The 12544-nt window shown below is 43.5% G+C and overlaps 4 protein-coding genes across 4 annotated transcripts; 2 read left to right on the forward strand and 2 right to left on the reverse strand.

Annotated features, from left to right (window-relative positions):
• Positions 1-3180: 3180 nt before the first annotated feature.
• On the forward strand, positions 3181-4135 carry LOC108598971 (protein Gemin2). The gene is made up of 2 exons (XM_017985744.1): positions 3181-3480; positions 3538-4135. Exons 1-2 carry the CDS (start codon positions 3271-3273, stop codon positions 4111-4113), a joined length of 786 nt encoding a protein of 261 aa, XP_017841233.1. The 5' UTR covers positions 3181-3270; the 3' UTR covers positions 4114-4135.
• A 32-nt stretch (positions 4136-4167) lies between these two features.
• LOC108598972 lies at positions 4168-5015 on the reverse strand. The gene is made up of 2 exons (XM_017985745.1): positions 4968-5015; positions 4168-4910 (listed from the first exon to the last, which is right to left on the reverse strand). Exons 1-2 carry the CDS (start codon positions 5013-5015, stop codon positions 4176-4178), a joined length of 783 nt encoding a protein of 260 aa, XP_017841234.1. The 3' UTR covers positions 4168-4175.
• A 202-nt stretch (positions 5016-5217) lies between these two features.
• Positions 5218-6019, forward strand: LOC108599200 (protein canopy homolog 4). Its single transcript, XM_017985996.1, has one exon. The coding sequence runs from the start codon at positions 5249-5251 to the stop codon at positions 5909-5911; it is 663 nt and encodes a 220-aa protein (XP_017841485.1). The 5' UTR covers positions 5218-5248; the 3' UTR covers positions 5912-6019.
• Positions 6020-6062: 43 nt separating this feature from the next.
• LOC108598698 (UPF0489 protein C5orf22 homolog) lies at positions 6063-7964 on the reverse strand. Its single transcript, XM_017985421.1, has 2 exons — positions 7258-7964; positions 6063-7191 (listed from the first exon to the last, which is right to left on the reverse strand). Exons 1-2 carry the CDS (start codon positions 7700-7702, stop codon positions 6290-6292), a joined length of 1347 nt encoding a protein of 448 aa, XP_017840910.1. The 5' UTR covers positions 7703-7964; the 3' UTR covers positions 6063-6289.
• Positions 7965-12544: the final 4580 nt, after the last annotated feature.

A 12544-nucleotide genomic window follows, 5' to 3' on the forward strand; every position in this document is an offset into this window, starting at 1 on the left:
GCTGGCCTATATAATTAAGTTTGCTGCTGTATTTTTTGCATAAATTATTTATAAAACAAAAATGATGTTGACGTTTATTAAGGTTTTAATTGAGGCTGACGTTTGGGGCTGGCCTAAACAAATATTTATGCCATGCAATGAGAAAACGAAATACATTTCAAAAATATGCAACAATAAACAAATTTTTAAATAAAGCAATTCCAGGAATTTTACTTGCAAGTCACAAATGGAAAATCAATGTTTGCCAACTAAAATGAGAGAGAGAGAGACAAGTATTTAAAGTTGCACTAATTGTGACTGACATGGATACAGCAGGAACAGCTGATGATGAAGATTTATGAAGCAGCCGAAGCAAGTTAATTGATTTGTTAGAGGGACACAAGTAGGATTAGCAACTACTCAGACCAAACATAAATTACACGCTCAACTGCTATATATTTAAATCGATTTTATATACTGCAGCTACAACTCTTAAGCGCTTAATGCGTTGCTGCTGATAAATTGGCATGTCCTTCAGCGCTGGCTGGCTGTGAATTTGTTATCTAAATAATTAAACAAACTCAATTAGTGCTGTCAGTTAAAATACAGAGAGAGCAATGCGTACTGGTGTTGATTTGATTCGCAAATGGCAAGACAGTTTGATAGAGTAGCGCAAGGACATATTAATAACTATCAAGCTACAATTGCTACCCCTATGCATGTTTGACTTGGCATAGCATAATTAAGCGCAAAAACCACAACGCAAGGCAAAAAGCACAAACAGCAACAAAACCATTTCAATGGCAATGCCACATATAGCCGGAAACGAGACATACAGAGAGTTCATATATATATATACATGCTGTGTATATATAATCAGATATGCATGTACTCACTCAGGCGTGCATATGTATGAGAATATATATGCAGCAAATAGTGAGTATCGATGTTTGTTTCCTTTTTTTGCAGCTTTAAGCAAGTAAGAATATTTTCATAGCCTGCTTTTGTGCGCTGTGTAGCAATTTAAGCAGCGCTGCCTTGCAATTCACTTAAGCTGTAAAAAAATATAAACAACAAAATATGCTTTCACCTACACAACCACAAGCAATCGCCATTTGTGGTGAAATTCATTTACAGCATATGCAAGCACCGCATGTGTTTAAATATATATATATGCACTTACATGTACGTGTGTATTCGTGTGTGTGTGTGTGTGTGTAATATAAATGTCCATTTTATGCGCCGCTGCTGCTGCTACGTTTGTGTGTTAGGCCGACGCGCCACGTCCATTAAAAATGCTCAACATTTTTTGCCTTTTGATATGCCTATATAGGGCCCAGACCTGAGCCTGAGCCATATATTTTTAGCACTCAAGGTTGCCAAAGCGACGGATGCGAATACGGATGTAGATGATTTGAAAAGTGGTAGGCAACAGTTAAGCGTACGTTTGGCTGCGGAGTGTGTGGGGGACAGCCAAGGGTTAAGCACACACGCGCTCGTCCGCCTTGAGAGTAAAACAAATTCAGCGGCAAAGCAGCAGCAGCAGCAGCAGCAGCAGCGCAGCTGATGTGTATGAAATTCCAAAACTTGTTGCAAAAAGCGCACTTTGCACCAACGCTTGGCCTTGACTCTGTGTGTTCGTGTCCTTGAGGCCGCTGCCACCTGCGAAAATTGAAAAATTGTGTAGCGGCCAAATGCGAAAATAAGTAAGTAGCAACTTTAAGCAACAATTTGAGCTTCGGGCTGCTTTTTTTTTCATTTCAATTAATGCTGATTAAAGATATACAGCCAGAAAAGGGTTCAAAAGTGTAAATAAATTTGGTGTGGCCAACACGCAACATTTTAGCCAAACAAAACTTTTGCTGAACAAGTATTTTCTGCTATAGTATGTGTGTGTGTGTGCATAAATATTTTATGCATGCGTCGTCACAACAAAACTGCCCTTTGCAACAATGGAAATTAGTTTGCCAAAGCAGCAACAAATATTTAACAGAGTCAGTAGCAAAAACCGTTAAATTCGTTTTTGTTGTGCTCAGAAAGAGCGAGAGACGCATGCAAAGTTTTTTTTTCATAAACGTCACGCAGCGAAGTGGACAGCGCTGCCAACTGCGTAAGCATCAACGACAGCGACACTCTGTCTGCCGTTGGCTGTCTGCTTCCTCTCCCCTCTCTTAGTCTCTTTCGCACGTTCGTTTGTTTTTGCATATCTTTTATGATTTCCTTATGACAAACGCACACACACAGACAGATTTACATAAGCATAAGCATAAGCTCTCGGGCTAGCAGCAGCTGCCCCCATGCAATTTTCAATTCTCTTGCATTTAATTTAGTTTTGTTATTTTTTGGCTCTTGGCTAATGCTTGGCAAATGTTTTAATGAATTTTAAATTGCGCTCCACTTACGCAAATTTAATAAGCATTTCTGGATATGTTGCTATTCACAGTCACAACAACAACAACACAACAGACTACAAATTCAATGCATGTCCATGCCGAGGCAAAGCAATCAAAGCTCCACATGCTGCCCACCTTGCACCTCTTGCTCTCACTCTCTTTTACTCAGTCTCTTTATTCATAGTCTGCTGGAGCAGCAACATTGTTCACTGTGCTTGACAGCTAATTGGGAGAAATTTTCTTCTTACGACCGTTTTATAGCTCTGGCACATAAAAGGTCCTGCCTACAGGGAAATGGGGGAAAAGGTACCCTTGTCTCTGAGCTGGCACCTGGGTACTCATAAGACAATTATGAAATGACCTTTTTATAGCCTATTATTTGCTTGGCTCAAGTGGGATGACTGTGTTTTCAAATTAGATGGGGGGCAGGCCGAACGCTTTGAAAAAAGGAGCACTTAGAAAAGCAGTTTTACATAAACTTACGCAATTATCTTGTAGCTTGCCCATAGAATTGTGTTTATAATCAATTGCCGTTGCCAATTAAAACGCACAAAGTGTAAGACGCGCTTTGAAATTAACCAAACTATGTTTGTCGTTGCCGCGCGAAAAATAAACATCGCGCAAACAGCTGTTCTTGCTATTGATGCTCGATAGATAATAGTTGACGATAGTCTTCCAAAATTGCAAGATTTAAACTAGAAAATAAGTTTTCAAAATGTAAAATAATAATTAGAGCTGCCTAAATATGTTTTTTTTTTAATCTTAGCTGTAATATATTGTTGATAAACATTATAAAATACATATCGCTTGAAAATATCGATATGTTGGACTGCTGGCAACCCTACAGTTGATGAAATAAACAATAACAGCTTCGCATTAAATATTTAAATAGCGCAAGATGCAGCGACAAACAGAGGAGGAAACATTTCAATTACAGGCACTGGAGATACGCGAGCCAGATGAGAACTTTGATCCACAGAAAATGCCGATGACGGGTGAGGAATACCTTACCCACATGTTGTATGAGCGCAAACGTTGCCCGGCTGTGGTAACAAAGCGCTGCAGCAAAATCAAAAACGATGTAACCAACATAGAACTAATAGACGCCGTAAGTTTGACATGAACATATATAGATAAGTGCAAATTAATAAATGTTTGCTTGCAGCCAGCACTGCCGCCGCATAAATGCCTGTTGCCGACACCGGAATGGCGCGATGCGCAGGTGGGAAGCTTCAAGGAAGCACGCGAACAGGTGTTTATAATGCGTCAGGAACTGCAGGCACAGCAATATGATCAACTAATTGAGCCACCGCTGACAACAGATACCAGCAAGTGGTTGCAGTTTTGCCGAGAACAGCAGCCACTGCTCAGCACCTTGTTGCGTCTTAGCCAAAGCGAGCTGGAGCAGCTGCTGGAGAATCTAAGCAAATGGCTACAAGATGCTGATCAGCTGTTAGCTCATGCTGCTGAGGAGCCAAGCACTTCCAGCGCGCCCCAGCCACCCGCTGTAGACTTATCGCGAGATGCTTGGTTGGCGCGTTGGCTGTACGCCACTTTGGTCTGTCTGCATCTGCCGTTGGAGCCGTATGTCTACAGCACACTGCGTTGCATAGCGCGCAGCTGTGTGCAACTGCGCAATGAGCTGCAGCCAGTGAATGTAAAGCAAGCAGCGCCCTATAATTTGCTCATAACACTGATTGTTTTAGTATTTGGCCAATCCGACTTTGCAGATTACTTATGAGCAAGCTCTCATCATAAACTTTATTAGCATTTAAGCTCAATTTTGTATTTTATAAATACTGCCTAAGCACAATTAAACATGCGTCCATATGCATTACATATATAGCAATTGCAGCAATGCGAGCAGCCATTGTTTGAGGCACAGCTCGAATCCTGACTCAGCGTCCGAGAATCATTGCTTAGCTGTGTGCTAGCAGAGCAGCTGGACAGCCTGCGCTGTTGTGGAGCATTCAACAAGCTCTCCAGACTATCGCAGCTGGAGTAGTTACTCATATAACAGCTGGACTGCTTGGAATGGCATACAGCTTGCTGCTTGCGTGGCTGCTCTTCGCGACTTGGACTACAAATCTTCACCTGACGTCCCAAGCTACGTTCTGCTTTGCCACAGCAGCTATCGCATTGCTTATCCTGCGTGCTGAGCTGTGCCGACAACTCAACTTTGGGCGCCAATATACCGGGAAAAGCAGGTGTTGCCTTCATAAGCAGCTGCACCAGATCGCTATGGGCGCAACTAAGACGTGGCACTCCGGGCTGCATTAGCATTGACAGCGTGCCCATATAGTAGGCCAGCCGGCGTCCATTTTGCCACAAAGTTATCTCCAGCTGCTCCGCTCTCACCATTCGCTGCATCTCTGCGAGTGAGCTCACATTTTTAAAGTAACCTTCCATAACAAATGTGTCATGACACAGCAACGGGAAACGTGGCTCCATAGCACCAGTGCGAAAATAGTAGCCCAAAGTCTTCAGAGTAACCTCCAGATAGCCATGCGAGCACAGCCAGACGCCGGGGCAAGTGATCTTCATGCCACAAAAGAAAGATTTAAATTTATGAGCTCAAAACTCTGTGCTACCTACCGCATGAAGTTGGAGCTGTAGACGCAAATAAAATCTCTTGTCCAACATTTTAATAATAGATGCCGAAAAAAGAGGCGCCACTAGTGGGGGCTTTATATATTGGCTTTTGTGTTTGTTTTGGCGTCCAGGTTGCCACTGGCAGCCATCTCCATTTTAATATTTAATTTGCGCGCGCAGCCGATAACGATTGACTGCAACTCTAGAGATGGACACGGGCTTTATTTTTATGAGCCGGTGCCATCTCCAATATACACGTCAGTTTTGTTATCAATTTGCAAAAAATGCAGCGCTACTTGTTGTTAGCCTTTTTACTGTTAATTGTGCCCATAAGGGACACGCTTTGTGAACAGACGCCGGAGGAGGAACAGGGCGTGCGTTATGCCAATCGCTGCGAGGCCTGCAAAATCCTGGCCACAGAGCTGGAGGCACGCTTGGGCGAAACCGGCAAATCGCACGATGTCATTGAGACGGGCTACTCCGTGGATGATGTGCGGCCCAAGAAGCGCACCGAGTATAGGCGCAGTGAACTGCGCTTGCTAGAGTCGCTGGAGAATGTGTGCGAGCGTGTGCTGGAGTATAATCTACACAAGGAGCGCACGGACAGCACAAGATTCGCCAAGGGCATGTCGCAAACATTCCAAACACTGCACGGCTTGGTTGACAAGGGCGTCAAGGTAGATCTGGGCATTCCTATGGAGCTGTGGGACAAGCCGCCAGTTGAAGTGACGCAAATGAAGACGCAATGTGAGAACATGCTGGAGGAATATGAAGACGCCATAAGCAACTGGTACTTTAAGCTGCAGGAGGATAAGAGCTTAACGCAACATCTATGCGAGGAGCATGTGCTCAAGAAGAAGGAGGAACGCGAATGCCTAAGTGAGCAGCTGCCAGCGACAAAGCCAAAAAAGCAAAAGAAGGCTAAAGGTGATAACGAGGAACTTTAGGAGCAATTCTCACACTCAATGAATTTAAGTAACCATGTTTAGTTTAAGTTAAAAAGTTCATGTTTGTATTAGCTGCCAAGCGACTGAAACATCTTGTAGGCAATTCCAAAATGTAATTAAAATATACTCATATTCATTTTTATCTACTTTATTGCGTTAAATTTATAATCACGCTTAGGGGAACTCGGCAGCATATCTGTATGGTAAAGTATGTATATAGTATAATAATTTATATCAATATGAGTTGATTTAAAATTAGCTTGGAGTCTACGCAGTGGTGTGGGTGAATCACTATGAAATTCTAGAATCAGCTTGCAACTGTATTCAGTCCGAGTTTGCTTAGGAATCCAGCTTATAAGTATTATATGTATATGTATATTAGAGCTTCATCACATCGTAGGGGTCGTCCATGTAATGGAGTATGGGCTTCTCGTGCAGCTTGTCGCCAAAAACTTCGCGCAGCAGTCGTAGCACCTGCTCCTCAATGAACGCCACCTGGTCCTGTGGACAATAGTCGTCCTGCGCCGAATGCGCCATGGTAATGGCTACAGGTGGCACTGGCAGTTGCTGCAGAAATCGCTTAAAGCTGACAAAGTAGTCCTCCAGCTCCTTGGTACTGCTTATGTGATGAGGTAAACCATTGTTGTCTGTGGTGCTGCCCGAGTCAAAGATGAGCATCCAGTCGATTTCATCGTCTGGATACTTCTCCTGCAGCTGCTCGGCTAAGCTAACAATTTTTGCATAGATCTCTGCTGTTATGACTGCCTCGTCGGGCTTTTCAAGCCCATCGAAGCTGCGATGCTCCTCCAGATGCCAAAAGATGCGCTTTAGTGCATCCAGCTGCTTCTGTCGTATGGCCGCCGTAGCACAATAATGCGCTGTGGTAGCTGTGCCCGCCTGCTTAGCCGGCTCCACGCTCTCAAAGTGAAAGATTTCTGTGAGCTGCGCATAGCAGTTGGCATCCTTGTAGATTTCCAAAAACGGATTCGATGTGCTAAAGAAATCCAAGTCTATGTCAAGCACAAAGCTTGTGGCATCCTCTGTGCTGAGAAAGTCCAGCGGATTCAGCTTGTCGTTGTCGGCATCGTGTACTTGCAGCTGCACTGTGCGAGATTCCTGCAGCTCATCGCCGGTGCAATAATTGCCCTCGGCTATGAAATAGTCCAGCGGACAGTCTACGCCAATGCGATCATCCTTGTGTCCAATTTTGAACTCGTGCTTGCCTGTGGGTATTTGCTGGCACCACGAGTTCTTCAGCCAAACCACGCGATCAAAGTGACCTAAAGAGGAGCACACAGACTTTAGTTAGACACTAAGCCATGGGCGCTATAAAAGAAACCACAAACCTGCATAGAGTGTGGGCATAATCCAGTTCTCGATGCTCAGCTCTGTCAGCATGGTGTCCTTATCATAGCTTGCACTGGCGGGTATATCGCGTGCCACCACCAAATCGGGATGCGAATCAAAGTGCACCAGAATATTCTTCTCCAGTGGCAAATGTCGCGTGGCCAGACAGCGATAAATAAATTCCAATACATCGTTGTGATAGTCTACAATGAACACGGGTATGCGGCCAAACTTGCGCAAGCTGCTCTGTGTGCTCTGTACGCGCTCCACAGCCACTAGCTGTGGCGCCTCTTCTTCCTCCGCGTCGGCTGTGCCCTCATCTAATTTCTGGCGCTTGCTTGGCGGCGGCGTCGCATCACCCGCCGCACTTTCACTTTGCACTGGCGACGCTAGCTCCACTGGTTCCGTAGCCGTACTTTCTTTTTCCGTCGTATCCGACTCCATGTCTGCGATGCTGCGCTGCGATCTTCACTTAGAGCCTGCAACCTGATTTTGAGTATTTCACAAAGCACCAATTGTATGTATCACAAGGCAGACGACCTCGACGCCGTTTGTTTTAATGCAAACAATACAATACAGCCAAAAGTGATTTTTTTGGGTGGTAAGCAGTAACACAGTAAGAGGATGGCGCGGGTGGGAGACGATAGAAAAGGTAATGAACCCGTACGATAAAGACAGCGGCAACTTTCGCGTGCGTGCAAAAGAGACATAAAAGCGAACTTTCAAACTTTGTGCGACGGGCGTGCAAGCGAGAGTTCCGTTGCTCACTTTAACATGAGCATAACATTTTTACTCAATAACAATAACATTTTCTGTTAAGACATTTTCTGGTATCACAGCGAAACACATTGTCTAACACTGTTATTGGGCGGCATATTTTGAAATGAGATAATAGAGAATATATATTGTTCAAGACTTCCACTCCACATTTAATCCAAATGGGCAAATTAAATAAAATTTGTTTGTATGGTTCCAGTAATTTTGAATTTGTTGTTTGAATCGAGTTTATTAAATAAATTATAGAAAAATGCAATGACATTTTTCAAATACCTGAAGCTAAATTTGGCTTTTCTTGCGTGTTTGTATTAGGGTAATTATGTATATATATATATATATTAAATGTATTATTAAATCTGCTTTAATAGTAACAAAACTTTTCAGTATCACAAGTTATTTAAACGTTAAATTATAAATTTTAGCTCATTAAACTGTGTGTATGCATGTGTGTGTGTATGAGTGTGAGTAACCCACAGCACTTGCAACGCCCAATACCGAAAGCTTTTTGTCTGCCCACGCGCAGCAGCTTTTCATTCATAAGTTTTTTTTGCTGCTACTCTTACTACACACGTTTGCAGGCAGTGTATATGTTTGTTTGTATGTATAGCAATACACACCCATGTAGCTGTATATATAAACATGGTGCCGCTGTGGCAGTTAAAAAGGGAAATGGATGCCTGGCCGCCCACGTTGGCATATTTGCTGGCTGATTGGAATGCGTAAAATGTTTCGCCCAGCTGCCGTCGACGTTGAGGCTCTTGCTGTCTTGTACACTCACTCACACACACACACACACACACGCACAGATACATGCTTAGGCAGCGGGTGGCGTGTTGGGGGCGTTTGCACGTGTATGTGTGTGTGTGTGTGTGGAAATGAATGGCAATGGCTTGCTGGAAACGAAAACGTCGCTGTCGCTGCCGCTGCTGCTGCTGCTGTAGCCGTCGCTGTCTCAATGCTGTTGCCTGGGCCTGGCTCTTTGCGTGGGCGTTCAATCCGCTGCGCGTTATCAAAAATAAAGTGAATACAAACTTTTTGGCTATATACACACACACGCACACACATACATATACTATTTATATACGTGCATGTATATGCTGTAGCTGTGTTGTTTGTATATAACGCATTTTTGGCCAGGCCAACTGTTACTGTTGCGTGGGACGCACATTTTGCCTTCTGTAGCAAATTACAATATCCAAGTGGCTGTTTGGGCCGTTGATGACGGCGCACTTTTATGTGAGTGACGCCCACGAAACACACACACACACACACGCACACGCACACTAATGTGCGAGAGCTGCACACGCTCCACATTTGATTTACAAATTACTTGGGTCAACATAATTAACGGCCAGCCCAAATGCAAGCAGCAGCAGCCAGCGGAAGTGCCAACCAACAGCCAATTCACAATTAAAAATCAAGCAAAGAGTTGACATTTTGGTTTATTGATTCAATTGGCAGCAATTGCCCAACTTAGTATATAGCACATAGCTTTAAGCATTTGTATCAATTACAGGCACCCAGGAACAACAGCTCACACTCATCCACTCCACATCCACATCCAACAGTCATTCACAATATGCGCTCAATTCTCGCAATTAATTTGCCTCTGGCTTGACCCCAGAGTTCAAATACAGCTGCATTAACCTTCGTTAGCCCCCAACATGGTTTAATTGAGAAAAAAAAAAAAATGCTGCTGTTCAATGCTGAGCATTCAATGAAAAGTGCCCCCAAACTGAAGCCCCAAACAGCTGCTAACACTACAAAAAGCACAAAGTGGCAAAAGGCCGCCAGTTAGGAATTGATTTTGATTCCAACAGCTATAAAAATATAAAGCTAACAATTAATTGTTGCAGCTTAAAGCACATAACTAATATTAAGCTGTTACTCATACGCACTGTGTGCATAACAAAGTTTGATTCGAGTGTAACTTTTTTGTTTTTCAATCAAAAACTAAGCTGCCACTTAAGCTAGTCCTCAGGTAGCATTGCAAGTGTCTCGCCGTGTATTTAATTAAATTTATGTTATGCGCTCAAAGCGTTTTACAGCAGCAGCAGCAGCAGCAGCAGCAGCAGCGCAGCAGCAACTTGTCTTGTTCTCAGTGACGTCAAAGGGATTTTTGTGTTATTTTTGGGGCGTAGGTGTCACGAAGGCATAACACGTGTAGCTGCTGGTTGCTTGGCCAACTCACAGGCTGACTGAATGGCTGAATGATTTGCAAGCTGCGTCAGTAGCTCGCCCACTCGACATCGGTGTTAACAAGAAACAATAGACACAATAACGTGCAACACAAGCGTACAACGAACGTGTATGAAAAAGAGTTTGTAGAGCACACAGAAAACTGTTTTGTTTTCAATCAATCGACAGCTGTGAAGCTGTCCGCTGTGACGTCACCCAGAACTGCCTGCAAATTGGTCAAAAGCGTAGATCGAGCACAGCTGGGGCGCCCACCAGCATCCGCTCGCTCGCTCGTTTGGCATGAATCAGACGCGCGATACCCGTGGGCAGAGGCCGGCTACACTCTGGCCTGGTATGCTGCGGATCAGACCGGAAGTAAGCAAGTCCCGCCCCACCCCGCTGCCTATGGCGTGTCTTTCAATAAATTCTTAATGCTCGCTGCGTTGCTTTAGGTCAGTAACGTTCTATATACGATAAATGTGAACTGCCTATTAGATAGTGTTTTAATCTTTTACACAGAACTTGTTTAAAGTGTATTAAGTACTTAGCAGCCAGCCCAAAGCCGTAGCCATATCTAAAGCCTGCACAATTCCAATGAACTACAATGAAATGGAAATTTTTAGGTATTTTTCAATGCCATTGCTATGATTTGGATATTTGGCTAAAAATATGATTATTATTCTGCTGAATTTGTTGCTCATTAAAGTAACAGTCTATATATATATAAAATATATATATACGCTAATTAGCTATTAAATTGCATGAGTGTCTTTTAATTAAAAGCTGCGCAAGTCGTCGCAGCAGCGCTTTGTTCATATACTTTCTTTTTAAATTGATTAATTATTAAGTTATTGGGAATTTCTAGTGCCAACGATAAAAGTAAAAGCCTCAAGTAGGAAACAAATACTTAAGTCAAAATTATCTTGCTACATCTACAAGCGCGTATTTCTATATTTATTTGATTGATTGTTTTCCTTAGCTTATAAACAATGATATTGCTAGTGGTAATTGCGTTAGCATATAGATTAAATCCTACGCATTCACTGCTCTATCTAGCTAGCAGTCAAAGTACAGGTATTTCTTGCAGGTGAGTCAGGGCAACACCACGAATTAGTCAGCAAAGAGACAAATGTCTACGCATATGAAATCACACATAGAGTTTCCTAGAATTTTGGATTGGGGCCTGTGCTTTGTCTTAACAAGTAAATTAGGCAATTGTTTTTTTTTTTTTTGGCGCGCCTATGGACGCACCTCCTTGACCTTGTGTGTAGCGCTCCTTTGAGTGTGTGTGTGTGTAGGCTGCACTTTGATGTTGCTAGGTCGCGTAATTTTCACCGCAGGCTTTACCTAATTTTCAATTTTCTCAAAGGACGCCTGCACAACTTGGTCCTGGCCCACGCCTTTTTGCCTGGCTGTGTATTTTCAGCTATCCTCTGGGTTACTCCAAAGTGTGGAAAGCGCCAGTGCGTGGGCTGCGCATAGATTTTTGCTAAATTGAGCGAGAGCTGTGCAGTGTGAGAGCTGGGGGAAGCGCCTTGGGGCTGTCTTTGGTTCGCCTTTGCGTGGGATTTTCATTCATGAAAATTTTGCTGTTTCGAGTTGCACTTTCGCAGCTGTCGTCGGCGCCGACGTCGCTGTCGCACATGTTTGTATGTATGTATGTATGTGTAAGCCTGGGAATCAAGTTCACATTGGCGCTCACTCGGGGCTCCCACTTTACTGTTAGTTGGCCAAGCGCCTGCGCAGTAATGCACAGTTTTTTTTTTTTTTGATTTGGGGGTCGGTCTGCCGCTTGGGGCAGCTTTTGGAGAAATTTTTGCACGCGCATAGGCATATCCTTGAAATATTTCTACTTGTTGTTGTGCTCGTTCTTCGTTGTTGTTGGCTGCTGTTTGCAAATATCAGGGTCACGGTTATAAATTTAAACACTCGCTTGGTCTCCAAAAACGACCCTGCTGTCGTGCTTATATACTTATGTATGTATGTATATGTGTGTGTATGCGTGCGTGTGTGTGTGTGTAAGCTTTCAACTTCATTGATGAGTTGGGTGAAATGCTTACCACAATTATTCCTTCTCACCACACCCCATTTTGCTTGAAGGCTGAAGCCAACCTCGCTTAACATTCGCCTAGTTGAGCTTACAGTGTACATGTTCACTAATTTCTCCACTACTCCAACATCTCCCTCTCCCACACCTACTAAGCTGCTCCAATGGATTCACATTCATAAGAAATACACATGCACACACACACACACACACACAGCAAATATCAATGAACTTTTAAGCAAGCCGCTGAGCGTGTGTATTGGTGAGAGCGTATTAATAAGCCA

The sequence above is a fragment of the Drosophila busckii genome, chromosome 3L (assembly GCF_011750605.1).
Source record: "Drosophila busckii strain San Diego stock center, stock number 13000-0081.31 chromosome 3L, ASM1175060v1, whole genome shotgun sequence".
In the NCBI taxonomy this organism is placed as follows: Eukaryota; Metazoa; Arthropoda; class Insecta; order Diptera; family Drosophilidae; genus Drosophila; species Drosophila busckii.

Bases quoted from the DNA above. Each gene is read 5' to 3' on its own strand.
- LOC108598971 (XM_017985744.1), top strand. From the start codon at position 3,271: ATGCAGCGACAAACAGAGGAGGAAACATTTCAATTACAGGCACTGGAG. The intron at 3,481-3,537 runs GTAAGTTTGACA...GTTTGCTTGCAG, and splicing joins ACATAGAACTAATAGACGCC to CCAGCACTGCCGCCGCATAA.
- LOC108598972 (XM_017985745.1), bottom strand. From the start codon at position 5,015: ATGTTGGACAAGAGATTTTATTTGCGTCTACAGCTCCAACTTCATGCG. The intron at 4,911-4,967 runs GTAGGTAGCACA...TGTGGCATGAAG, and splicing joins TACAGCTCCAACTTCATGCG to ATCACTTGCCCCGGCGTCTG.
- LOC108599200 (XM_017985996.1), top strand. From the start codon at position 5,249: ATGCAGCGCTACTTGTTGTTAGCCTTTTTACTGTTAATTGTGCCCATA.
- LOC108598698 (XM_017985421.1), bottom strand. From the start codon at position 7,702: ATGGAGTCGGATACGACGGAAAAAGAAAGTACGGCTACGGAACCAGTG. The intron at 7,192-7,257 runs GTTTGTGGTTTC...GCTCCTCTTTAG, and splicing joins TATGCCCACACTCTATGCAG to GTCACTTTGATCGCGTGGTT.